Here is a 25,558-nt window from a genome sequence, read left to right as displayed (position 1 = left end):
CCGCCAGCAGCGGCATAAGACCCTTTCTGCCCGGCGCCCCCCAGGGGGCGACAGTGAGCAGGGCGCAGGCCCGGCACCTCGCGCCTACTTGGGGCTCCCCGGAGGCTGCAGGAGACCACCCCACAGGCGGGCTGGGCAGGAGGCCCCGCTGGGCACACCCCGACGCTGGTCACACTCTGAGCCCTGACACCGGTCACTCACATGTGGAAGGAAAGGGGCCACACATCAACCTGACCAGCTCAGGGGGGCCTGCGGGCGGCCTGAGACACTCAGAGACCGAAAGTAACCACGCAGGCCGGTCTGAAGTGAACACGCAGGATCTCAGAGCAGTTCGCGGCGGGTAGCCATGTGCCACGCCGGCACCTGTCCCTAACAAAGGGCCGTCTGTGCCCCGATCTTGACCTGGGTGGACCCGCCTGCCGTCTCCCTGCATCTGTGCCAGCCAGTCTCAGGGATGGGTGCAGCCGCCGCACCAGGGCTGAGACCACAGATCCTCTCATTGTTTCTTACTTAAGGTTTTATTCATTTATATTTAGAGAGAGGGGAAGGGAGGGAGAGAAACATCAATTGGCTGCCCCCATCAGGGCACCTGGACCGCAACCCAGGCACGTGCCCTGACCGGGAATCGAACCGGTGACCTTTCGGTTTGCAGGCCAGTGCCCAACCCATGGAGCCACACCAGTCCGGGCAGTATCGTGTTAACTGCTGACTGTTAACTATCCCTCACCCTCCTGCATCAAAGAACTGTGTGTCTCACCTTTCACCCAATCCCAGGGCCCCCCACCTTGCTTTCGCCCGCCTCCCTGTCACCCGTGGGTTTCGTGTAACCCTCGTCTCCTCCTTGGACTGTGGTGTGGAAAATAAGGTGGTAAAAGAACAGAAAACGTAGAAAATGAGGAGCGAAGCCGCCATTCTCCGCAGCATTGCTCAGTCCGTTGAGATGTTGCTTCCCGGCCATTGCGTTCAGTTGGGCTCAAATAAACACACCGAAAATTCCCACAGGATCAAATGTCTTTCTCGTGACGCCCAGGAGCCCTGGCCCTGGTCACTCACGGAGACCCGGCCCCAGGTGCGAGCTGAACGCCGAGCCCCAACGCTGTGGAGAAGGCGAGGGAAGGTGGGATGGCGGCTCTCAGCACACAGGTGACCCCTAGACAGAGGCGGCCCGGGCCCCGGCGGGGCCACGGCTCCCCTCACCCCCAGCAGACCGTTGAACTTTGCAGAAAGGGTCGGCTCAGGGGTGTGCTCCGGGTGGAAAGTGCGGGAGGGGCCCCTGCGAGCCGGGACTGGGCCGGGCTGGGCTGCAACAAAGGAACCCAAAGGGGTGGGCCGGCCAGCCGGGGAGGAACCCAGGGTGTGTGTGGCCGCTGTCTAATCCACTTAGCTCACCTGTGTCAGCGCCCGCCCGCAGCCAGCAAGGGGAAGTGTGAGTGTGAAGCCGGGCAGGCTGGCTGCCCCGGTCACCCAGCACCCGCAGTGGCCTGCCTGTCGGCCGCGGCCAGGAGCCTGAGTCCCGCACCACGGTGCAGCGCAAGGGCCGGGACCCCCAGCTGCGGAGCGGAGGCACCTGGGTGCCCACCAGCGCCCACGAGGCACGGGCCCTCCCAGTCTTGGGCGCAGAGCAGGTCCCTGACCCTCAGGGCTCCCCGGGGGTTCCCTGGAGAGGCAGAGGTCCGCAACTCCGAAGGCTGCGCGATGGGGCCCCGTGTGAGTTGGCTCAGCCCAGGGAGACCGTGGCCTTGACCACTCTGCTCAGCCCCGGGCTGCATTTGCTACCCCGCCCCGGGTTTGCTCCAGCGTCTGTGGGGCTCAATGCCGCGTGGGACAGGGTCGCAGGCGGGCACAGTCTGGGGCAACTCGGGGTGCGGGCACCCCAGGGGGGTGGGGAGGCGGTGGCTGGAGCGACGCCCGACTCTGGGCTCACATTCTCGCTGTTCTCCCGTCTGAGCCCCGGCTAAGGGCCGCCCCAGCAACCTCCACACCTGCAGCGGGGCCAGTGGGGCCCTGCCTGGGGGCGGCCCCACTAGAGATCAAGGCCGACAGGATTAGCGTCCCCAAGTGGACCCTGGCCCCTCCCCCCCCGGGGGCCTTTCCATCGACCCAGCACTCTTCCTTTGTCTCCTTAAGCCTCCGAGCGCCGGTCGTCCAGGCAGCCACCTGCCCTGTCACTGCACGCCGCCCCCTGCCACCACCGCAGAGGAAGGGGGAGGCGGCCGGCCCCTGGGGGACTTGGACCCAGAGCCACAGAACCAGGAACCTGCCCTGGAGACGGAAGTGGGGACCCAAGGAAGGAATGGGGGGAGCGGTGGGAGAGTCTCCACCCCTGCCCCTCTCCCAGGCAGCCTGGGGGGTGGGCTTCCAGGCACAGGCTGTGCAGGGTGGTTGGGGCGGAGGGGGGCGAAGGGCCCCAGGGGGAGTTTCTGGGGGAATGAGAACTCCCAGAGGCTAAGAGGGGGTCACGGGAGGGGCAGGGAGGGGCGGAGTGGGAAGGGGGTGGAGAAGTCCCCCCCAGAGAAAAGTGGGCCGTGCAGGTGGAGGCGGGAGGGGCCCAGTGGGCGGGGTGGGGGCAGGCTCTCCACAGCTCCGCCACCCACGGGAAACCAGACCGCCAGTCTGCTCGGCTGAACAGTCTGGCCGCTGCGTGGGGCGTCCAGCACCCGTCGGGCAGGCCGAGGATGGGCGCGGAGCGGCAGCGCAGGGGCTGGACCATGGGGGGGACGAGGCTCGTCCTGCTGGCGCTGCTGCTGGCTTCCTGCAGCGAGCCTGGTGAGGGGCGAGGGTCAAGGGTCAAGGGTCAAGGGGACAGCCGGTGGGGCAGGGAGAGGAAGAAAGGGGGGGCCGAGGAGTAGTGGGGTCCGCCTGGCACCAGGAGAGGGAAGAGAGGGAGGGGGCGGGGAGGCACGGAGGGGCCCGAGGGCAGGCGGGGGCTGTGCCATGAGGGCATGGTGGTGCAGGGCTGGGGCCGCCAGGGAGCTGCTGGGGGTCGGGGTGGCAGGTGACAGGCAGAGGGAGGCAAAGGCAGACGTGTGCAGGGGCGAGGGCCCGAGGGAGCAACGGGGGCGACGCCCCAGCCCCACAGGGCCCCTCGTCAACCACACAGGGAGCCGGGCCCGGCCAGGGGGAGGGGAGCCGAGGCTGGCCAGAGACCTGGCGACACCAGCAGGGGGCGGGTTGGGGGTGGAGGAGCCCCTGGCCTCACTGAGTGGGTGGGCTGCTTGGGCGAGTTCGGGCCGCCGGGCACCCTGTGGGGGCGGGCACCGCAGCAGCGGCCTGCCAGCTGGGTCCCCGCCCTTGCTAGGACAGGCCCTGCCGGTGCGCCGGCCGGCCCGCCCGCCCCCGACACTCTCAAAGCCGCTCCGTCCCCACCTCGGGGACAGGCCACCCCGGGACATCCACGGTTTCGTCCAGTGGGCACCTGGGCGCTGGGGGGGTGTGGCCCCCCTCAAACCTGGGCCCCCAGGACCGAGGGCTTGGGCCGGGCGGGGCCCGCCTGACTCACACCTCGTCACCTCCCGCCCAGCGGCGGCCCTGCAGTGCTACAGCTGCCCGGAGCCCACGGGGGCGTCCAGCTGCGTCACCGTCGCCACCTGCAGCGCCAACGAGACCGTGTGCAAGACCACACTCTACTCCCTGGAGCTGGGTCAGTGGGCGCTGGGCGGGCGGGGCTGCCCCCGGGGGCACCGTGGCGCCCCCGCCCCTCCCACGAGGAATCCCCACGTGGTCCCCCGTGCCCTGGTGCACAGCGGGCGCTCAGCTGGGGTTGGGGGAGGAAGGGGGCTGGGCCGAGGAGGGGCGGGACCCTGCCTGATGCCGGCGCCGTGCCCACAGTGTACCCCTTCCTGGGGGACGCCACCGTGACCAAGTCCTGCGCCAGCAAGTGCGTGCCCTCGGACGTGGACGGCATCGGCCTGACGCGGCCCGTGTCCTGCTGCAACACCGAGCTGTGCAACGGGGCGCCCGCCCTGGGCGGCCCGGCCCTCGCCCTCGCCCTCGCCGCCCTCCTGAGCCTGCACCTCTAGAGCCCCCCTCCCCACCCCCCCACCCCGAGTGCCTCGAAGAAGCCTGCCCACCTGCACCAGCCTCCGGGTCTCCTTTCTGCGCGTGGGCTGCCCGCCGGGGTGGGAGGGTCCCTGCCTGCCCAGCCTCCGCGGCTGCATCCCCCAGCCCACATCACTGTCCCCACCTGCCTCCCGTGGCAGTGGGCACGGTCACTGGGCCTGGGACAGGCACACGGACCAGGCGGGACTCTGCCCTCGGGGGTTCGGAGGCCTGACTGGGAAGGGGGTCCCCATGGGGCGCGTGGCTCCTCGGAGGTGGCAGGGCCATGGACGGTGGAGAGACAGGGTGGGTACAGGGACACACCAGGCCAGGCGGGCAGAAGTGGCCCAGGACCCTGGACAGCTCCACGAAGCGCCCCACTGCCCGCCCCACGGGCCGCAGTCGGGCCTGCAGTGCCGGGTCCCCCGCCTCATGTAACAGGGAGCAGAGAGGAGCGCCTGGCGGGGGGAGTCCCTGAGCACCCACCACCTGCACCCCACTCCCTAGGTGCCCGGGGAAACCCAAGTCCCAGTGTGGAGGGGGGGACCCTCAGTTCACCTCGGACTCGGGCCAGCCCCAGACGCTCCAGGCCATCTCCCCTGTCACCGCCCACCAGGCCCCTTGTCCCCCGAGGGCAGTCTGGGCCTGAGTCTGGGTTGGACTCGGCACTCGAGTGCACACAGAGGCAGCTGAGCGCCCCCTCCAGGCTGCCTACCCCCATCTCGCCCTTGCAAACACCCCCTCCCTCTGGTCTCCTTGTAACCCTCCCTCGGCCCCACGCAGCCGGCCCCAGCCCACAAGGCCGGGCCACCGCCACTGCCGAAAGCTGCTGCCAACCCGACCGCCTGCAGCCACCTGCCCCGCCCGGGTCTGGGGAGCCTGGGGACATGGTTGGAGCAGGGACCCCGCCCACGTCCCTACCACTCACCTGCTTCACCAGTGGGTCCTGGGGGTCCCACCTCCTGCCCTCTCCCAGGGGCCTGCAGAGCGGCCCTCCCACTCATCGTGGGCCGCCACCCCCACCAGGAGCCTGGGGGCACAGGCCGAGTCTGGGGTGTGACCTCCCAAGCCCCCCGGGACCTGACCGTGGGAACACACTGGGAACCCGGCCCAGGCATCCCCCGATGGGACCGCAAGGCCCTGGGGCTGGGGCCACAAAGGCCAGCAGCTGGGTGGGGACCGAGGCGATGCCTTCCTGGCCTCGGGCCAGGGTTCTGGGTGACAGGGACAAGCCCCGGCTCGTGCCCGCTGCGTCACCGGGGGGTCAGCGCTTCCGAGTGAGGACACCCCCGCACGCTCACAGTTCAGGCCCTTTAATCGTGAGCGTTCTGCACGAGAAACAGACAGTGCGGCTCTCCAGTGGCGGCTGGAGGCAGGCGGGGGGGTGAGGTGGGGGGGCGGAGGGGGTGGAGTCAGGTGTTGCTCTGCTCCTGGCTCTCACTGGCGGAGGGCTTCCTGGAGGAGGCTGCAAGGAGGCAGTTCTGGGAGTAGCAGTCGCACACCCAGGGCCCTGACCCGTGTCACTAGCCAGCCCACCAGGGAGCTGCGGCCGTGAGGCAGAGCCTGGGCTGTGGCCTCCCCGCTGGGTGCCTCCCAGGCTCTCGGCCAGTTCCCGCCCCTTCCCAGGCCTCCCTGCTCCCGGCTGACAGGTGAGGTGCCAGGCTGCAGCGGGCGGCCTCGGCCAGTGTCCCAGCCCTGAGAGCAGCGGCCAGAATGGGCCACTGGGACAAGGCCAAGAAGACCCCTCCCATCTGGAGAGGTGGCCCCCCCAAACCATCGGCAGGCCGGGATGTGAGGCAAGGGCAGCCCAGAGGGGGGGCCAGAGAGGGTAGGGTGCACCCGAGGTCACGTGGCGCAGCCCTGCGGGTGTGCAGACAGAGGGCAGGGTGCCCAGGGCACCCGGGCAGAGTCCCATGCCCTGCTTTGCTCTCTCCTGAGTGGCAGGTCCCGACTCGGTCGCCCCACAGCTACGGGAGGCTCACCACCCCCGCAGGAGCCCAGTGCCCCCCCCTCCCCCGCAGGCCCCCGCCAAGCACCCTTCAGTCAGCCTCCCAGGCCTCTGACCTGTCCTGCGGGCCCCGCCCCCCAGCCTGCAGCCCGAGGGAGCGCCCTGAGATGCGGGTGCTCAGGGCCCTCCAGATGGTCCCTGTGCTCCAAGGAGCCCCTGAAAGCCTGGCTCCCCAACCGCCCCCACAGCCTGCCTGCCAAGGGCCTCGGGCCCCCCACCTCGTCTCCACCCAGAGGGCAGACATGGGTCAGGGCGCCCAGGTCACCCCATCCCATGCTCAGTGAGGTGTGGGTCACAGAGGGCGTCACTAATGGGGGAGCGGCAGGGGGCTGAGCCGGGGAAGGGGGGCTAGGCGGTCACAAGGCCATGCCAGCTCCGAGGGAGAGCCTGTCCTGGCCAGCCCAACCTGCCTCTCTGCCCCCTGGCAGGCAGGGATGAGCAGGCACCTCCCCAGGCAGAGGCTGGCTGGGGGGAGGGGCGGTCACTGGTCCTTGACAACGTCGCTGAGCCCGCTCTCGGCCCGGAGGAGCTGGCTGCTGGCCTCGTTGTAGGCGATCCAGTGCCGCAGGTCTTCGGGCAGCTCGGGAGGCTCCACCTGCAGCAGGGAGGAGGGGGAGGCGCCTGCTGGCTGCCATGGCAACGAGCAGGGGCGTGGCTGGGCTGCTGCCTTCGCACCTCTGGGCCTCTGTCCCCAGGCTTCCCCCTCCAGGGCACCCCCATCCTCATGGGCCTTCAGTGATTAAACTGCCCTCATCCCAGCTTTCCTTTATCAGGCCCATCTGCCCCGAAAATCCATGGGGGAGCCCCCCACGTGTCCCCAGAACTCAGAGAGAGCTCTCCGAGGCCTGCTGGCTGGAGAGGGTGACAGGAGCACGGAGGAGCCAGAGGCCTCGGAGCCAGACAGAGTAGGGGCCGGGGGCGGGGGAGCGCTGGGCCACTGTTGTGAGACGAGGTGTCGGGTGAGGCATGGGGTCAGGCCTGGAGGGCGGCGTTGAGGATGAGGCGACAGCCCCCAGGCAAATGCCTGCCCATCTCGGCGCATCCAGGGGGCTGGGCAGAGGGGCTCGGAGACGCTGCCCCGTCCTCCCTGCACACGGGGCAAGTCTAGGCTCCCGCGCTGCTCCGGGTCCCAGCCCGGCTCTCGGGAACACTCCCCACCCAGCCCAGCTGTCCCCCCCACCCCCAAGGCCATGCCAGCCTTTCAGCAGGCAGGAACCCTGGGCCTGAGTCTCCATAGGGGACTCCCGAGGCCTCCGGATGGAAACCGGGCCACTCCTGCCCACCCCTTGGCCCTCCTGTCCCTGGCTGGGTGTCTGCGGCACCCCCGCCATGCTGTGCTGTCGGCCCCTCACCGCTCACCTGGACCTCCCCCATCAGCCCGAGGGACCCCGCAGCCCCGCCTGACTATGCCGCAGTCCCCCCTGCAGGAAAGCCGCCTCCCCTCTCCTCCCCTCTCCTCTCCTCTCTCAGCCCATCAGCTCACAGCCCCCGTGGCCGCTCCCTCCCAGCCCCCTGGCACATGAAGAGACACACAGAGCATCCCTGTCCCCCTCTGGTGCGTCCCAGGCTCACCAGAAACCAAACACCCGGGAGCTGCACGGTGGCCCGCGGGCAGCCTTGAGCCGCCCCATCCCCCTCTGAGCCTGTCCTCTCCTCTGATGTGGGAAGGGCGGGCCTCCCCCAGGCGAGGGGGTCCGTGTACCTCCTCTTCCCAGAGAGGGCACCCAGCCATCAGGACAGGCCCCGGCTTGGACAGAGGCTCCACGCCAGTGTCCAGGAGGCGCCTGCAGCAGGAGCCTGCCCTTGCCATCACTGCTTCTGTGGCACTGGGCCGTCCCCAGGGCCTGGCTCCGAGCTGCCGCAGCCGCTGTGCTGTGCGGGGAGGAGCGGGCCCTGGGGAGGGGCCTTGGGCCCCAGGCAGCACTCCGGCTTCTGTCTCCGACTGGAAAAAGCAGAAGGGCCTGCAGCTCCCCCGGGCTCAGTCTCCCCAACCCCCCACGGCCAAATCCAGGTGACAGTGACCCAGCCTGTTGGCTCTAAGCCATGAGAAAGGGGGTCTCAGTGTCTTGAGAACTCCCAGCAACTTCCTATCACTGGCACCCGCTCCCCGCCCCCCAACACACACACACACACACACACACACACTCTGGGTTCAGAACCAAGGACCAGAGCAGGTGGTTCCACAGTCCAAGGCACACAGCACTCAGTCTGCTGGAAGAGGGCTGTCCTGGGCTTCCCTGCTCTGGAAGAGATGACAGATGGGCACGGAGCCTTGCGGGGCTGGGCTAAGGAGTGGCAGGAGGGGAGCAAGCACAGATCAGCGATGAAGAGTGGATCCGGGGACCCTGGGAGCCCCGAGGAACAACGGCATCCACGAAGGAGGCCCTGGGCCCAGAGGAAAGGGCTGCACAATATGCAGAAAGGCAGGGGCACCCCACAGGGTTGGGCCTTCGCCCGGGGAGTGGGCAAGGACTAGGAGCCCTCAGGGCCCCGCGGGGCTGTGCACGGGAGTGGGGCATCTCACCTTGCGCTTGCACAGGTGCTGCACAATACGCTCCGGAGAGGTGCCCAGCACGTGCTGGCGGGAGCGCAGCAGCGCGCACACGAAGCCGTCGCGCAGGCTGATGAAGCGCGCCTCCAGGTAGAAGGCGCGGTCATCCCAGCCTAGCAGGCGGGTGCGCACCTCGAAGGGCTCCAGCAAGCGCAGCGAGCGGCGGTAGCGCGCGCAGGAAGCAGCCAGCACGGTGTGCCCCCCGAGCGCGCGCAGCGCCTCGAGCACGCCGCAGCGGACTAGGTGCACGGTACGCGCCACATCAGCCTCCCGCAGGTAGCGCGCGTTGTTCATGTGCAGCAGCAGGTCCAAGTCCGAGGGCAGAACGCGGCCCGCGTAGCGCTGCTCCGCCAGCAGGTCGCGGACGCGCGGCTGCAGCAGGCGAGCGTGCAGCACGGCGCACGGCAGACGCACCAGGTACCACCCGTCCAGCAGCGCGAAGTAGGCGAGCGCTAGGCCCAGCAGCGGCACGAGCAGTCCCAGCATCGCGACGGAGCCCGAGACGCCGGTGCTCGCCGGTGCGCGGTCCGCCGCTGCCCGCGCCGCCAGTCCCGGAACCGGCGAGCGCCGCACGGCCGGACCGAACCACCTCACGTAGCCGACTGAGGGGAGAACGCGCCTGGGGCCGCCAGTATTGTAGGCCTCAGCCCCGCCCCCCGTCGCGGGCTCCCCCGTGGCCTCCGTGGTCGGTTCCGACCCGCCGCAGGCGCCTTCCTGAGGCGGGCGGAGCGCAGGGCCGCGCGGGGGCGCCACAGCGACATCTGGCGGTCGCGCTCCGCGTCGCAGGCGCCGTAGCGCTCGGGGTCGCCGCAGGGTCTCTACCGCGCCAGCAGCCGCAAGCCTGGGAGCCTCTCCGGGCCCTTGGAGACTACGGCTGGCCCTAGAGATTCGACCCCTGACCTGAGCAGAGTCAAAGGGCCCGGCACTCATCCAGTCCTGTCTGCCGGGCTTTGCAAGAGAAATGATCACAGCCAGTCTCCAGGGAGGCTAACTGGACACTCTGCTGGAAGCTGACCCTTCCTCGGCTCCCGAACCTCCCGGGGCTCCCCACTTCCACATGGTGACACCCTTAGAGTGCATGCCGCGGATTTAGGGCGCCTCACAGTCTGGCCCCAGTCACCTTTTCAGTCCCAGCCTGTGGCCTCATTACTCCTCCCCTCCCACGTCCATCTCCACCCCCAAAGATCCTGGCCACCCGAGCTTATTCCCAGGCACTCCCGCCCTTTGCCCCTTTACGAACAGCAGCAAGCAACGCCCGGGGAGCGGGCAGGGGAGGCCGCGAATGGAAATGACTCAGCAGTGGATTCACAGGTGCCTTGCACTTGGGGCTCAGCCCAGCGGACTGTGGCACAGGCTCCTCCGCCTGTCCCTCTTCTCTGCAGGGCGGGAGGGAAAACCCAGAGCAGCCAGGCCAGCTGGCTGGCCCCCCAGGGCTCTCAAGCCACAGTGTCCGCCAGCAGCCTGGCAGGGTGCTGGAGTCCTGGGGCGGGGAGGGGCGGTTATGAAGGAGCTCCTGGGTGCCGCCAGCAGCTCTGAGAACGCACCCATCGGCAGCGGGGCTCTAGTCCACCCGCACAGGGTCTGTGCTCAGCTGGCGGGGTCTCAGCCTCCATCTTGAGGGGGCAGCCCTCCCAGGCAGCCCCACTCCACGGCCCTGAGCTGGCCTCCCTCCGATGCCTCGCCCCCATTCTCGCTCCTCCAGACCCGCCCTGTGGCCGGCCGGGGTCTCACCTGGCTGTGGGGGCTGGGCCAGTGGGCAGCAGAGCAAGGGGGACAAGCTTCACGGTCGCAGGTGGGCAGCAGTGCAGGAGGCCTCTGGGCAGCTTTCCAAGGCTCTGCCTGGCAACAGGGAGGCTCCAGGGCCAACCTGGTCAGTCCCACGGCCAGCGGGTGCCAGAGGGCCGGGCAGATCCCAACGCCCAGCCGCCCGCTAGGCTGCACCCTCCACTTCCTTTGTCCTTGTTTCCGCTTCCTGGGGGCAGGGCCGGCCCACGCAGGGGCCGCTCCCCCACCCTCAGCCACTTCTCAGCCACCCCAGGACAGGTCCCAGCTCCACCTCCAGCCATTCAGAGCGTCCAGGGAGGGGAGGCCACTATGTTGAGACCCAGCCACCCTGTGAGTCTTGCAGTTAAGGGGCAGGAGCAGCGCTGCCCTCCTGGGGTTCACGGTCTACAGCGGAGTGGCCGGCCTCTCACAGACGAATCAGCATGAACTGAGCTGTGGGCTGCAGGGAGGGCGCCACAGGTGGGGGCTGAGCCGGTACTGAGGTCACCGCGTACCCCAGCTTACACCACCAGCCCACACCTCTGTGTCACCTGGACCCAGGGTTCAAGGCGACAAGGCGGGAGCTGCCCCGGACCAGGAGGGACCCCCTGCCCCTTGGCCTCCCCACACTGCCCGGGGCAGCTGGGAGGTGCAGCCCATTTCCGCAGGGCTCCGCCTTGCAGCAACCTCCTCGTGACCCCAACACGCTCCAGGCCAGTTTTCAGGGGTGAATCAAGGAGGAGGGGCAAGAAGGTCAGAGGTGCTGCCTCCCCCAGAGCCTTTATCAGCGCAGCCCCTGGCCTGGGACGCCCCCCGCACCGCCGAGGGGCGAGCGTCTGTCGGGCGGGCTACCTTGCTGTGAAGCGGGACCGCTAAGCAGCAGCTCTCAAACGTGGTGCGCCTGCGCCCCAGCGGCCTCGTGACAGTGCTTGGAGGCATTCCCTGTTGTCCCCACTGGGGGCGCTGCTGGCTCCAGGCGGTGCAGCCCCAATGCTGCTTACCACCCTGCAGCGCCCCGGACGCCCCACGACGGGGGATCGCCGACCCCAGGGTCAGGCCGAACTGCAGCGCAGCAGCCGAGCGAGGACACGGCTGCGGCCCGTGGGCGTGGAGGGCAGAGCGTGACGCCCAACAGGACGCCTCTCGAGCCTGAGCGCCTGGTGAACGCTGCCTGCTGGCCTTGGGACCGCTTGGGGCCCGCCACCCCTTCCTTCTTCCGCTGTCTCCCTTGTGGAGTGGGGGTGCCCGTCCCCCCTCTGTGTTTGGAAGCGCATAGCTCGTCTACTTTCACGGAGTGGACGAACAAGGGGCCCCAGACTGACCCTGACCGGCCCAGGGGAGGCCAGCACGGTGGGCCCTACGCACTGGGAGGCCACGGGTAGCCCCAGGGGACGGTCGAAACACGGACCTTCCCCTCTCAGAGCGGATCCCGGCGGGCAGTTGGCAAAGGTCCCGGGCCCCAGGGGCAAAGGTCAGGGCACAGCCACCGCCCCGAGCGGGGAGACCACAGAGCCTCTCAGTTATCTTGTTCCCCGCATACCACCTCTGCGGGGCTGTCACTGTCAGACATTGGCTGCCCTGTCCCCACCAATGGGGAGGGAGCGCTCGGCTCTCCGCTCGAGTCTCCATCCAATCCCAGGGCTTCCCGCTCTGCTTTCGCCCGCCCCCTCCTCTGCCACCCACGGGGTCCACGTGACCCCCGCTCACGTCTCCTCTGATTCCAATGTAGAAAATAAGCTGCAAAACTGCCATTCTCCTGCGCACTTTCTAAACCTATTGAGATTGTGCTTCCCGGCAGTCAGTTTGGCTCCAGTAAACTCCAAGGTTTCCCAGGCACCAGGCTGACGGCCGGCGGGGAGCCGGCCTCGGGCGGGAGTGTGCCCACACCTCACGGAGAGGGTCCGTGGGTTCCGGCAACTCACCCTGAGCCCTTCCTTTCTGCCGCTCTGGGGTCACCTCCTGGGACTCCAGGTTTTCCTGGTCTCTCTCAGCCCCCCGCAGCCTGCCCAGTCCCACGGGGCCCAGAAGAGCTGGGGAGCCGGCCAGGGCAGCGCACAGAACTCTGGCCTCCCGGCACCTGCGGGCAGAGGGGCCGGGCCCTGCGGGGAGCCCCGCCCACCCCGGGAGGTCCTGGCCACCAGAGCTCGGCTGCGTCCTGGGGCTGCCGCACCGGCCCGCACTTGAACCACGTCCCGCTCCACCCGCTGGGTGCGGGCTTCCCGAGCTCCCTCGGCTTGAGCCCCTTCTTTGCTGTGAGAAAGTCGTCATCCAAAGACCCTCCCCCCAGGGCCTAGCTGGTGAGGTGTCCCCACCCTAGGCCCCCAGAACCTGGGGGAGGGGCTTGGCTGGGTCTAGCGCCGCCTCCAGGCCAAGGGCTGCAAGCGAGGGACAACAGTGCTGGGCCCCAGAGGACACCCGTGCGTGCTCTTCCTGGTCCTCCTCTCTTTCTGACCCCTCCCTCTCTGCCTGAGTGGCCTTTAGGCAAGGCCAGAGGATCCCGGAGGGATGGGGGGATGTAGGGGTGCCCCATGCATCTTGGGGGTCCATGCATGTGGTCCCATGTTCACGGGGCTCCAGCAGACTGGCCGTCACACACAGGGATGGAGCCGGCCTTCCTGGGGACACCCTCGATGTCCCGGGAGACCCGCGGAGGAATGGTCCTGGGCTCTAGGCCCCCTCACCTGCCCGTTTCCTGTCTGCCAAGCACGTCTAACGGTAGCACGCCTGAACCCCGACACATGGAACCGTGAGCAGCCAGGCGGGTGCTGTTCCAAGCCACTAAGTCTTGGGGTCCGTTGGCACGTGGGGACCCTGGCTGATAGGGGGGCTCGAGGCAGAAGCAAAGACCAGGGACAAGGCAACTGTGAGACGCAGTGAGGACAGGACAGCCATTGCACGGCTGCAGAGGGCAGAGCCCAGCCCAGTTCCCGGTGGGGGGTAAGGGACACAGAGGACAAGGGTGACTCGGAGGTCTTGCCACCTCCCTGTGAGGGTGTGACACCTCCGAGTGAGTGGAACGCCTGGGCGGCAGGATGAGCGCTCAGGCTTAGGAAAGCCGTCCGCGGTGTCTCTTGAAAGCTCCCTGGAGGTGGGCATGAGACCTAGGGGTCAGAGTTCTCAGCAGGGGCGCTGGCAGGAGATGCAAACTGCGGTGAAGCCGTCAGCCTTTGCTGGTGTGTAAAGCCAGGAGGAGAATGGAGGGGCGGCCCAGGGAGTGGGCGTAGGCAGACAGGAAAAAGCCAAGGCTCGAACCAGGCTAGTCAGGAGTCGGCAGGAGAGAGTGAGGAAGGAGGACCAGGGGTGGGGCCAGGGGAGGGAACGAAGGAGGAGGGAGGGGTGGAAGGCATCTTAGTTCCCTGCTGTGGCTTGCTGCTGCTGCTCCTGCGCCAAATGACCATGAACTTGGCGGGTTCAAACAACAGACATTTATGAACTTGCAGTTCTGGGGGCTAGCAGTTTGAGATGAGCTAAAACCAAGGTGTCAGCTGGGCTTATTCCTCCTGGAGGCTCAAGGGCAAGTGTGCTCCCGTGTTTTGCATTTTCCAGCCTCGGGAGGTGCCTGCGTGCGTCGGCTCGCGGCCCCGCCCTCCACCACGAAGCACACGTAGCACCGCTCGTCTGCCGTCCCATCCGCTTCGCTCCCTCGGCTCCTGTCGTTCCACTGTCTTCTCTGACGTGCCCTCCGTCCTCCCTCTTACAGGGTCCTGGGATGACCCGGGGCCTTCCCCGATTATCGGGGCACTGTCCCCCTGTCCTGAGCCTTAACTTAATAGTATGTGCGAAGTTCCGGTTGCCACGCGAGGTGACACATTCACAGCTTCTGGGGATTAGGACGCGGGACCGTGGGGTGGGGGGCATTGTTCAGCCCACCGCAGTCTGCCCTCTGGTTCCCAGGGTCCCATTTGCCCCACGTGCCAAATATTCATCCCAACTCTAGGTCGCCCAAGGTCTCACTCAACTCATTACAGCATCAACTCAAGTTCAAACCTCCTCCCAGTCTCAGTAGCTCAGACTTATCAAATCTCATCACAGGAATCGCCAAACTTAGGTACGGGCGAGGCTCCTGCTAGGGAGGGGGCTGGGTGGGACGACAACGGCACGGGCGCTGGGCGTCCCTACGGGTGGGCGCTCGGAGACTGCTCTGCAAAGGCCGTCCTCCCGCAGTCCCCTGCCCCGGACTGCCAGGGTCCCAACTGCTTCGACACAGGGCGCCCCGATCACAAAAGCAGAGACGCCAGCCACCCCGCGCCCATGCTAGAGACAGACAAGTCGAGGCGCCCGGGGCGCCCGGGGCCAAGACCGTCGGGGCCCACCCCTGGCCGCCCCGCTGTCTCCGGCCCGCGCCCCCGGGGCCTCCCGCGATGCCACCGAGAAAAGAGCGCTCCGGATGCCTAGAGCGTCCCGGAAGTGGTGGCGTGTTGGGGGGCGTGGCCCGGCGGAGGGCTGAGCGCCGCAACTTCCGGTGGCGGTGTCCGCTCCGGGCCCGCAGGTGAGTGGGGCCGGGCCCGGGGAACACGCGGGTGTCGTGCGGTCTTCGGTCCCCTCGGGCGGGCAGTGCTGCCGGGGGCCGCACTCCGGGCGCAGGGCCGAGCTCTCCGCCTGCCGCCCCGCGGGGACCCGGCCCGAGCCGCCAGCCCCGAGGCTTCCCTGCAGCCTTCGCTCCGAGCCGGGCGGTGGCGCCCGGTCCCGACCCCGGGGTCTCGCCTGCCGAAGCCACCAGCCACCGAGGCACCTCCCTTCCCGGGGAGAAACCACCGCAGACTTGACTTTCTGTCTTTCCCTTTTGGTTTGCCCTTGCCCTTGCCCCAGACCTGGCCCCCGAGCAGAGACGCTTTCCAGACCAGCCTCCCGCCGCGCGCTCGCGCCCTGCCCCGGACCCTCCGCGCTTGCTCTGCGGAGACGGGCTCCGGGTTTGTACTCACCGGACCCTCGAGGTCGCTTCCCAGCTCCAGGCGCCGTCCCTGTAGGATGCGCACCCGCAGTCTCGGTCCCTTACCGCCCCGCCCCCCATCCTTCTGGTCCCCAAGACCATCTCTTCCTCGATCTCCAGAAAACTTCCTTCTTGAGCATTTCTCGCTGACAGCTCCCTCCGCCCCTGCAGACCGCCGCTCCTCCCCTAACGCCCACGGGCTCTTCTAGGGACTGGCAAGGCCCACTTGTGCGTGCCGGGCTCCCTCCCTCTTTCCTGCTCCAGCTCTCTCCCCTTCTGCCCTCCCTCCGTGTTTTGGTCTTCCGTGGACACCGGAGGGTGATAATGTGTTCATGGCTGGCTGTGCGCACCGACCTGGGTGGCAGGGCCTCCCCAAGGGGCAAGGCTGGGCCCTCCGTGCTGTGCCTGGCTGTGCTGTGGTGCCTTTGGGTGGAAGGAACGGCCTCAGAGGTAACATCCGAACCTCATCTTTAGAGGAGGATTTTGCCGCATGAGCCGAGTCACCGAGTTTTCGGCCGTCCTGTGCCGCCCCGCACATCCCTGCCTCGTGAGGCAGTGTCTGTCCTGAGCACACCCTGGTGCTGAGCCCCCAGGACGCCTCTTCCGGCTGCCCCAGCCCTTCCTCCCGGGACCCGTGTCCTGCTGGTTTCTGAGCTGGTTTCATATTAAACACCTCTCTAAAAGTGGCTTATGCCTTTACTTCCCCGGGTTTCCCCCAGGGCCACCTGGTGCAGCGGCATGCTGCCACCCCCGTAGATAGGGCACAAGCAGCGTCCCTCGGTGCGGCATCTTCCCGCACCGCGCAGACTGGAGGTGGTTCGGAAGGGTGCCCGCGCACACTCAGAGCCAGCTGCTGATGGGCCCGGATTTGTGTCTGGGGCTCCTGCTGCATTTGAAGAAACCCTTCACTTCTTTTGAGCTGTGGTCTCAACGGGCCGCGTTTTCGTGCTCCACATGGGACTTGCCCTCTGGCCGGCCGCACCAGCTGCTTGGAGTTGGAAGGAGCAGTTCCAAGGCTGTGTGTACGGGCAGCCCGGGCCGTGCTCCGTGACATCATTGCTCTTTGTCTCCCTCCGCTTTCCAGTTCCCGCTCGGGATGCGTGTACAGCAGCGCCTGGAGTCCCGGAGAGCAGTGCCCTGCTCCGACAGCGCAGCCCGCTAGCCCGAGCCAGCTCCCGGGGCCCCACCGCTCTGGTCTGTGCTTGAGGGGAGGAGCCGCCACCCTCCCGCAGAGAAGGCCGCAGGTCTCGGCGGCGTGGAGAAGCGAAGGCGCCAGGCCGCACGACTGTGTGACTCGACAGAGGCCCCAGGAGCCGGCCGCGTGACCAGGAGTGGAAGACAAGGGACAGCTGAGGCGCGAGGTCACCGGACCCGAGAGGCACAGAGGAGACTCAGCGGACGGGCGGGCCGAGGAGGGAGACAGGGGAGCTGGGGGAGGCAGGAGGCTCCCGGCTCAGGTGCCTGTCCCCTGTCTGCCCGCCTGCCCGCCTGTGCGGGTCCTGCCACCTCCCTCCACATGGCCTCCAAGCCTGTGGCCGGCAGGGGCCCGGGGGCGAAGCGCAAGAGGGTGGTGCTGACGCTGAAGGAGAAGATGGACATCTGTGCGCGCCTGGAGAAGGGCGAGAGCCGCAAGGCGCTGATGCAGGAGTACAACGTGGGCATGTCCACGCTGTACGACATCAAGGCCCACCAGGCGCGGCTGCTGCGCTTCTTCGCCAGCTCCGCTTCCAACAAGGCGCTGGAGCGGCGCCGCACCCTGCACACGCCCAAGCTGGAGCACCTGGACCGGGTGCTGTACGAGTGGTTCCTGGGCAGGCGCGCCGAGGGCGTGCCGGTCTCGGGCCCCATGCTCATCGAGAAGGCCAAGGACTTCTACGCGCAGATGCAGCTCACCGAGCCCTGCGTGTTCTCCGGCGGCTGGCTGTGGCGCTTTAAGGCCCGACACGGCATTAAGAAGCTGGACGCGTCCGGGGAAAAGCAGGCGGCCGACCGCCAGGCGGCGGAGCGGTTCTGTGGGTTCTTCCGCAGCCTGGCCGCGGAGCACGGCCTGACGCCGGAGCAGGTGTACAACGCCGACGAGACCGGCCTCTCCTGGCAGTGCGGGCCGGGCCCCGAGGGCGGGCCGGCGCCCGGGGGCAGGCAGGGCAGGGACAGGCTGACGGTCCTCATGTGCGCCAACGCCACGGGCTCCCACAGGATCAAGCCCTTGGTGCTCGGGAAAGGTGGCGGCCCCCGGGCTCCCAAGAGCACCCAGCACTTGCCCGTGGCCTCCCGGGCTCATGGGCACGCGTGGGCCGACAGGGCGGTCTTCTCGGACTGGTTCCGCCACATCTTCGCCCCCTCGGTGAGGGAGCACTTCCGGGCCCTGGGCCTGCCCGAGGGCAGCAAAGCCGTCCTGCTGCTGGACGGCGCCCGCGCCCGCCCGCCGGAGCCGGAGCTGGCCTGCGGCAACATCCGCACCGTCTTCCTGCCCGCCGGCGCCGCCGCGCTGCTGCAGCCCATGGACCGGGGCATCCGCCGCGGCTTCCTGCGGCGCTTCCTCGGCCCCCCGGCCGCGCCGCAGGGCTCGCCCCCGCGCGCAGGCGCGAACGACGCCCTCTGCAGCGTGGCCTGCGCCTGGGACGCCGTGCCCGGCGCCGTCTTCAGCCGGGCCTGGAGGAAGCTGTGGCCCGCCGCCGCGCTGGCCGAGGGCTCGTCCTCCGAGGAGGAGCCGGAGCGCCTCGGGGCCAGGCCGCACGACCAGACTTTCGCGCACGTCCTGGAGCTCGGGAGGGAGGCCCGGTCCCGGCTCCCCGGGAGCGTGGTCGCCGAGCAGGCGGGGCCGGGGGCCGGAGCGGGGTGCGCGGCCCAGGGCCAGCCGGAGCAGGCCCAGAAGGACGGCCAGGCCGCAGCCCCCAGGGAGGGCGAGGAGGCGGCCTGGGAGCAGGCCGCCGTGGCCTTCGACGCGGTGCTGCGCTTCGCCGAGGGGCAGCCGTGCTTCACGGCGCAGGAGCTGGGGCAGCTGCGTGCGCTGCGTGCCGTGTTCCTGCGGCAGCGGCAGGGGTGGCAGCGGCGGCCCGCCCTCAGGGCTGTGGTCAAGCTCGAAGGCCCCCAGGAGCGTGGGGGGGGCTGTGCCACCGTGGGCCCCGCCCCGTGCACCACGGGCGAGGACTGATGGCGCCCAGCGGGGTGGCCAACGGGTGCCGGCTGGCGGGAGCTGCCCTAGGGACTGGGTGCTGAGACCCCGTGGCCCCCCGCATCCCGGTTAACCTGTCACCTGTCCTGTCGTGTGACTCAAGGAGACGCTTTGGAAGTGCCACCCAACCAAAATCATCCTAGAGCCCCCCGGCCAGAGCCGGGACTGGCGGGCAGATGGTGGTCTGGCGGCTGCTGGCCAGGGCGAGGTCCGGCCGGGCGTGCAGATGTCTCTCTGCCCCAGCACTCCGGCCAGCTGATGGCAGCAGCCGCTGCCGCCTGACAGGCTGGACACCCAGGGCCCCCCTCCCCCCCATGGGGTTCGGGCTCCTGGTCTGGTGGCTACACCTGTGTTAGGTGGGCCCCGGGGGCTGGTCCCCGGGGGCGGGGACTCAGTGGGTGACCTCAGGCCAGCAGAGTCCCTGCTTGTGTTCGCACGGGCAGCCTGTCGCCAGCCTGGGCACGTGGCCCCCCTTCCGGTGCGATCGCACTGAGCACTGGGCGGCGCGAGACTCTCCTGAGGGCCCCTCCCTGCTCCCGGCAGCCCCTCTGCCCTTGGGCTCGCACCAGGGTGACCAGGGAGTGGGCTGCACGCCGGCCTGCCCGAGCTGCTTCGCCTAAAGCGAGCGGGAGCGGGGGCCGGACTGCCGGTCACCGGCGGAGGACCTCGGGCCCTGCGCTGTCCCCAGCATCTCGTGGCAGCGGGAGGGACCCGCCACTGTCACCGTGCGCTGTCCATCCCTCCGGGAGGCTGCGGTTCTGAGAGCCGAGGGGACACGAGCGTTTCACCACTTTCCCGACGCGCGTGGCACGAGGCCGCGTGGCTATGGCCGAGCGTCCTGCCCGCCTGCGTGCGTGAAGATGGGACAGGAGCTCGCGGTCTGAGTGTCCTCACTGTCCCCTCGCACACTGCTGTGTCATCTTGTGTCACTTCCAACTCCCGCCCCCGCCCCACCGAACCGCAGCCTGAGGGGTGGCGGGGGGTTAGAAGAGGGGTCTGGCTGGACGGGTGGAGCTGGGGCGGGGCCGGCAGGCGGGGCCCCCCTGGCCTGGACTCCAGGCCGTGGGCGTGTGTCACCCCCCTGACAAGCCGCAGCCATCCTGGCCTGTGGTGGCCAATCAGGAAATGCTGTCGGAGGGCCGGCTGAGCGGTGTCTGTCCCTGGGGCTGCTTCCAGGGCCGACCACCGCCGCTGCCGCTGCCGCTGAGGTGCTTCGGGGCCAAGGGCTTGCCAGGCGGAGGGAGGCCCTCAAGGTGCAGGCGCCGGTGGGCCCTGCAAGGCGTCCTGCAGGGCACCGGCTCCGGGGAGCACACCTGTCTACCAGCCTCCCTGGGCTTCTCTGGGAGAGGGCCGCAGCTGCTGAGTGTCCGCCCCCCCCCGCCCCCCCCGCTGCTCTGCCCACTGCTGCCCCGTGTCTGGGGGTCTCAGGGGTGTTGCAGCCTCAGACTCTTCTCCCAAACAGTCTTAGGTGGGCCCACTGGACTGGACACAACACTGAGAAGCGTGGGCCCGAGCCTCTTGGTCACCCTGCGAGCCAGATGGCGGCTGGAGTCCTGGAGGGGGCGCTGGCCAGGCAGCAGAGGCCGCTTTTGGCCCAAGGAAGAGAGCTCCGTCAGGCACCCTCCGGGGTCTGGGGTGTCTGGGCCGGGGCTGGCCAGCACAGGGGTGGGGGTGCCCCCCCCCCCCCACACACAGCCTCACAGCAGCCTGGCATGAGCGTGGACGGAGCTCAGCAGACGGGCCGCAGCATCTGGTGGGGCAAGTGGGCACCGCCCCGGGGGCTTCTGGAGGAGGGGGGCCCTTCCTGACTGTTCCCACCGCCCCTCCCTCCCTGCCCCCCCCTCTGGCTCCCCATCCTGTCCCCGAGTCCCAGCCTGAGCCTGTGGCGGGACCACACTGGGCCCCCCGCCAGGCTGCGCCCCATCCTCCCCTCGGAGCCAGTCCCCGCCTGTGGTGGGGCGGCGGGTTGCAGCAACAACCAGCCTGTCGCCCCCGCCCTGATGAGGACACCGAGAATCTCCCACCTGTGGCTCTAGAACAACAGGCCACTGGCTCTCATTGCACCTCCTCGTTTAACCAGACAGCCACTTGCTCGCTCTCTCCCTGGGCGCTGCCCACGGAGGTGGCAGCCACCTCAGACCCCGCGTGACACCCAAGGTTGCCAAAAAGAGGACCAAGAGGTTCATTCGGCACCAGTCAAGCCGCTACGTCAAAATCGGGCGGAACCGGCGGAGACCCAGCGGCCCTGACGGTAGGTGCGCAGGAGATCCAAGGGCCAGATCTCGATGCCTGGCGTCAGTGACGGGGGCAAGAAGGACACAAAGCACGTGCTGCCCAGCGGCTTTCGGGAGTTCCTGGCCCCCAGCGTCAAGGAGCTTGAAGTGCTGCCGACGTGCGACAACCCTCCCGTGCGGGGCTGCTCACGACGTCCCCGCGAAGAGCCAGCCGCGGTGGACCGAGCAGCCCAGCCGCCGGCAGAGTCCCCAGCCCCCATGCCGCCAGGCCTCGCAGTGAGGAAGACGGATAGACGGATTGTGTGCTCACTGTCTTTGTGTTAATAAAACCTTCTTAAAGTTCTGAAAAAAGTAAAACAGCCACTGAGAGCAGCGGGGTGGGGGTGGGGCCGCTCGTGGAGGGAGGGGCGGGGCTGGGACGCCTGGGGCCGCCCCCACTGCCCGCCCTGGGCGGGGCCTCACACCGCTCAGCCCATCACATCCTTCCGACCCCCAGGGACCGGCCTGAGTTCACTTTGCCCCTTAGAAGGAAGAGACCCCTGCACCCCTGCCTCACCCTGGGAGCCCCATAGCATAGCTCCCAGGTGTCCCGTCCGTCTGTGGGGCCCACACACCCAGGGTCTCGCCACCAGGGGGAGCTGGCCGAACAGGGGTCTGTGGACCCCGATCTCCAAGGACAGATTCAAAATGCACACCGCGCCCCGTCCCGCAGCTGAACCTCCGAGTCGGCCGTCTGGAGGCGGAACCCAGAGAGTCCGCGGACTCGCCTCCAACCTGCGCCTGCCGGGCGTCGTCCCTGCGGTCCGAGGTCGCCGCTCCGGGACAGCAACAGCGCGGGGGACAGGGCTGCCTGCAGGCGCTGAGCCGGGGTTCCGCGCGCGCCTGGGCTGGGGACAGGTGTGTGGTTGTGGTGGGGGGCTGTGGGCCTGCCCAAGGCCGATCGGGGCCTCGCTGCAGGGCTGGGGGTGGGGGCGCTGGCTCAGAGCCCTGTCTGGCTTGAAGACAGGTTCTGGAATCAGATGGGGGTGACGATGACACTGTGCATGTGGTCAGTGCCACTGAGCTGTCCAGGCGAGGTGGGGGACGTAGTGAGTTTTATGTTATGGGTGACACACACACAAAATCGTGAGACCCCAGGGCTGGACGATTGGGACGCAGGGACAGGGCTGAGGACAGCAGAGCCTCACAGGACAGTGGGGTCCCCCGGAGACCAGCTCCAGCAGGAGGGACAGAAGGGTCAAAGCCACCTGGCCTGTGGGCACCCACCTCCCCACTCCCCTCCTGCGGCCCCGGCAGACCCAGCTGCCTGGGGAATTCGAGGAGGAAGGGCCAGGAGGACGGGCAGGAGGCGAGGGCTCAGCTCCGCCATCGGCCACATTTTCCTGGGCGCCTGCTGGGGGCCAGGTGTCGCCGGACCCCCTGCCCAGCCCTTGGCACACTCAGGCTGGTCAGGCCCCGATGGAGCTGGCCCTGTTCTCTTGTGGGGAGTCCCCCGGGCTGGGTCCCCCTCAGACCCCACCACCCTCCCTCCTGTCCCTTCCACCACATGCATTGAGGTCCCCTCCTCAGGCGCCCCCCCGGCCACCCCACCATGGAGGCCCTGGGCCGTCTGCACCCCAGGCCAGCGGCTTGTTGACTCCGGTGTGCCCATGGCCACCTGCTGGTGACGGGTGTCCTGTGTCACTGAGTGCTGCAGGCACCGAGGGCCTCCTGGGCCCCCCTCGTGGCCCCAGGCCCAGGGCCGGCCTGCCGGCATCAGCTCAGGTGCTGGGGGGTCTCGTTCACCCTCGATTTGAAAGAATAAGTGGTTAACACATACAGGTTAAACACACACACACACAAGGGTAAAAGGACGGTTTTTAGTCACTTGGGAAAACGGGACCCGGGTGGGCCTTCGTGAGGATGATGCTGGAGTGAGGAGTGTGGGTGGTCCCGTCTCCCAAGGCCTCTGTCTCATGGACCGACCACCCAGGCTGTCTGGGCGCAAGCACCTGTATGGGGCTGGCACTCCTCGTTCCGGGACAGGCGCTGCCGGGAACAGCGGGGGCCCTCCTTCCGTCCCCTCCCCTCGCGTGTCCCGAGTTCCCACCGCGAGGTGCTTGTCCCTGAGCCTGGAGGAGGGGCCGCCCCCCCCGCCCGCCCACCTGCCTGGGCAGGTGCGTCAGGGCCGGGTGCCAGCTGTGACGTGCTCCGCGCGGAGACACAAAGGCCTCTTTCCGCTGCAGAGGAGGCTCGGCAGGTAGCTGGGAGGTGAGTCAGAGGCCCCCAGCGAGTGGTGAGCGGTGAGTGGCAGTAATGAGTAGTGTGGCTGCGACTGCCTGGCAGTAGCTTCTGTCACTCTGGGCAGCCCGTGCTGAGGGAGGGAGGGAGGGAGGGAGGGAGGGAGGGAGGGCAGGGGGCGGAGGACAGGGGGCGGGAGGGGAGAGCTGGGCCCGCCCCCACCCCGGCACAGGTCCCTGAGCCTCCCTGAGCCACGCTGCTGCGGGGTCTGTGCCCTGCAGGCCCTGGGACCCGTGACTGTGTGAATGGCATGGGGGGGCAGGGCCCTCAGACCAGAGCCGGATCCTCTCTGATTAGCAGGAGCCCCGGGTCCTGGGGAAGCTCACAGGCAGAGGGTGCCAGCCCTGGGGCCGCCGTCCACCTCCCTGGAAGGGGGCCCAGCCAGGGGTGCAGTGATTTCGGTGCCTCAGCTCAGGCCGGCCGTCCTGGGTCCCCCAGACAGACGCTGCTGGCACAGGGCGGCCAGAGCAGCTGGGGTGGGGGGCCGGCTGCTGCTACACCTGGACAGAGACGGGGACCCACAACCCCGCACCGCCCGGGGGAGGGGGCCGTGGTGGCCACTTCCACGTTCTCCGGGAGGCTCCGCCGAGGGTCTCCGCCCCCTGGGCAGCCAGGCGGGGGCCACTTCGAGGACGGAGGAGAGGACCTGGCAGGATGGGCGGCCCAGCGGGCCCAGGGGAAGGGGAGTCTCCTGGAGCCGGAGGGTGTCCCGGCTCTGGGGACCTGGAGCCGCCCTGGGTGGGCAGGAGGTGGTGGGAGTGGCTCGGGGGCGGGGGCGGTCCACAGTGCTCCCAGTTGTCCCCCAGTGGCCCCTGCCCTTGGGCCAGCCCGCCCGTTCCCCACAGGGGCCCCGTCCCGGAGCGCCCACACCTGGTGGTGGTCACGGCAGCCGCTTCTTGAGCACCCACATGCCGGGCCGTGGCGTCAGCCCCCGTCCCCGCCACCGCCTCTCGGGCCGGCGCCATTGTCGTCTCGGCCACTCCACGGCCGCGGGGGCAGGTCCTCACTGCCGCTCGGCGGTGTCACGGTCACACTGAGGGGGTGGAGGGCGGGACGCTGGGGCACAGAACCGGCCCTTCAGCCAGTGCCTCCGGTTTCATCAGACCCCCGCCCCGCCCCCCCCGCCCCCCGCTCTCCCAGGGACAGAAGCTTCCTTTCCGGCGACAGAAGTGTCTGGGCAGGAAGCCAGGCTCCTACCCAGTGACATGGCGGTCCCCCACCGCCCAGCCCTGGGGTCTGGGAGCGGCTTGCCGGCTGCCGTGGTGTCTGAGGGTTCCAGTGACGTGGAATCTTCTAGAGACTTGAGGACAGGGGGTTGTCCCGCCCACTGGGTCAGCCGGGCTGTCACCCACGGGGCCCACACCCCTCGGAGCTCCCCCAAGGGTGGACTCTGCCCCCCGAGGGCCAGATGGCCGGTGGGATGCCTTCAGAGCTGCCGGGTCTTCTGGGGTCAGGCAGGTGGGGCCGCAGTCACAGCTGGCTCGGGGGGAACTTGGGATTCAGGCCTCATGTCAGTGCCTCCTGCTGGGGGCACCCCTGTCCAGGGCCCGCCTCCTGCACCCCCAGCTCCCGGCCGCTCCCCAACGGAGACACTGGGCTCCGGATGCGGCCTTTCCGTTGCCTTTAGAATGGGGCTGCGTCTGGGGGCTCAGGGGTGTGGCCTCCGCGGGCGGTGGGCGGGCTGTGGACCCAGGCCTGTCCGCACTTGGCTCCCTGGCTGGCGCTGAGGTGTCGTCCAGCGGGTGGACGGCTCACCAAGCTGCCGCCGCCACCGCCACCGCCTGTGGCTCCGGGGATGCACATGCTCTGGTGATGCGCCCACCTTGGCCACCGGGGGGCGCCCCCACAGGTCCTGGGCGGGCGGGTGGCAGCGGAACTGTCCCCAGCCCAGCTCCCAGGGCAGGGCTCGGTCCCTTGGCCTCTCCCCTGAGGACCCCGGACCCATGGGCCCCGCCCTGACCCCGTCCCGGGGCATCTCCTGTCTGAGGGGGCCAAGACCCCCAGCCCCACATGGGGGGCCCCCGGCACAGCCCGAGGGTCCCGAGGTGGCTGAGGGGTACACGGTCAGTGCGGGGGCTGGGGACCCCCCAGTGCCCCCCCCCCCCCCAGGGGCACAGGGACCCAGTGTGAGGGCCGCAGGGGGCTTCGGTCCAGGAGGCTTTGGGGAGGAAGGGGGAGGGGCGTCCAAGCAGGGGGCCGGCCCTTACTGGAGTGGGTCCGGGGGTCCCATTCCTCAGCTCAGACGGGGTGTGTGTGTGTGGGAGTGGGCGGTCCACAGGGCCCCACACCCTCGCCCTGCCCCTGCCCCTGACACACCCCAGCACGGCCCGGCCTCCCTGGCCTCCTGGGGGCGGTGAGGACGGCAGCACCAGCGAGCGCCGTCTGGGGCTGGGTGGGCAGAGGGGCCAGCCCCGAGGGCATCAGGCCACGAAACGGAGATTGGGCAGGGCAGAGACGAGGCCAGGGGTCACTGCCACCCCCCAGCTCCTCCGGCGGGGCGCCTGCCCCAGACGAGGGTCTCGGACTGAGAACAACGCAGCAGGGACGCGGTCTGGGGACGAACATGCCGCTCACGTGC

General features: G+C 69.0%; 3 protein-coding genes across 3 annotated transcripts; 2 read left to right on the top strand and 1 right to left on the bottom strand.

Moving 5' to 3' along the window:
* Nucleotides 1–2,661: 2,661 nt before the first annotated feature.
* On the top strand, nucleotides 2,662–4,055 carry LOC114514597 (ly6/PLAUR domain-containing protein 2-like). Its single transcript, XM_028533801.2, has 3 exons — nucleotides 2,662–2,766; nucleotides 3,521–3,640; nucleotides 3,829–4,055. The coding sequence occupies exons 1-3, from the start codon at nucleotides 2,676–2,678 to the stop codon at nucleotides 4,017–4,019; spliced, it is 402 nt and encodes a 133-aa protein (XP_028389602.2). The 5' UTR covers nucleotides 2,662–2,675; the 3' UTR covers nucleotides 4,020–4,055.
* Nucleotides 4,056–5,335: 1,280 nt separating this feature from the next.
* Nucleotides 5,336–10,271, bottom strand: THEM6 (thioesterase superfamily member 6). The gene is made up of 2 exons (XM_028533787.2): nucleotides 8,571–10,271; nucleotides 5,336–6,641 (listed from the first exon to the last, which is right to left on the bottom strand). The coding sequence occupies exons 1-2, from the start codon at nucleotides 9,525–9,527 to the stop codon at nucleotides 6,528–6,530; spliced, it is 1,071 nt and encodes a 356-aa protein (XP_028389588.2). The 5' UTR covers nucleotides 9,528–10,271; the 3' UTR covers nucleotides 5,336–6,527.
* Nucleotides 10,272–16,580: 6,309 nt separating this feature from the next.
* JRK (Jrk helix-turn-helix protein) lies at nucleotides 16,581–25,038 on the top strand. The gene is made up of 2 exons (XM_028533605.2): nucleotides 16,581–18,459; nucleotides 25,026–25,038. Exon 1 carries the CDS (start codon nucleotides 16,808–16,810, stop codon nucleotides 18,443–18,445), a length of 1,638 nt encoding a protein of 545 aa, XP_028389406.1. The 5' UTR covers nucleotides 16,581–16,807; the 3' UTR covers nucleotides 18,446–18,459; nucleotides 25,026–25,038.
* The last annotated feature ends 520 nt before the right edge of the window (nucleotides 25,039–25,558 follow it).

The sequence above is a fragment of the Phyllostomus discolor genome, chromosome 7 (genome assembly GCF_004126475.2).
Source record: "Phyllostomus discolor isolate MPI-MPIP mPhyDis1 chromosome 7, mPhyDis1.pri.v3, whole genome shotgun sequence".
NCBI classification, from domain to species: domain Eukaryota; kingdom Metazoa; phylum Chordata; class Mammalia; order Chiroptera; family Phyllostomidae; genus Phyllostomus; species Phyllostomus discolor.
The sequence above is the reverse complement of the archived record's forward strand: the minus strand, read 5'-3'. Positions and strand labels throughout refer to the sequence as shown.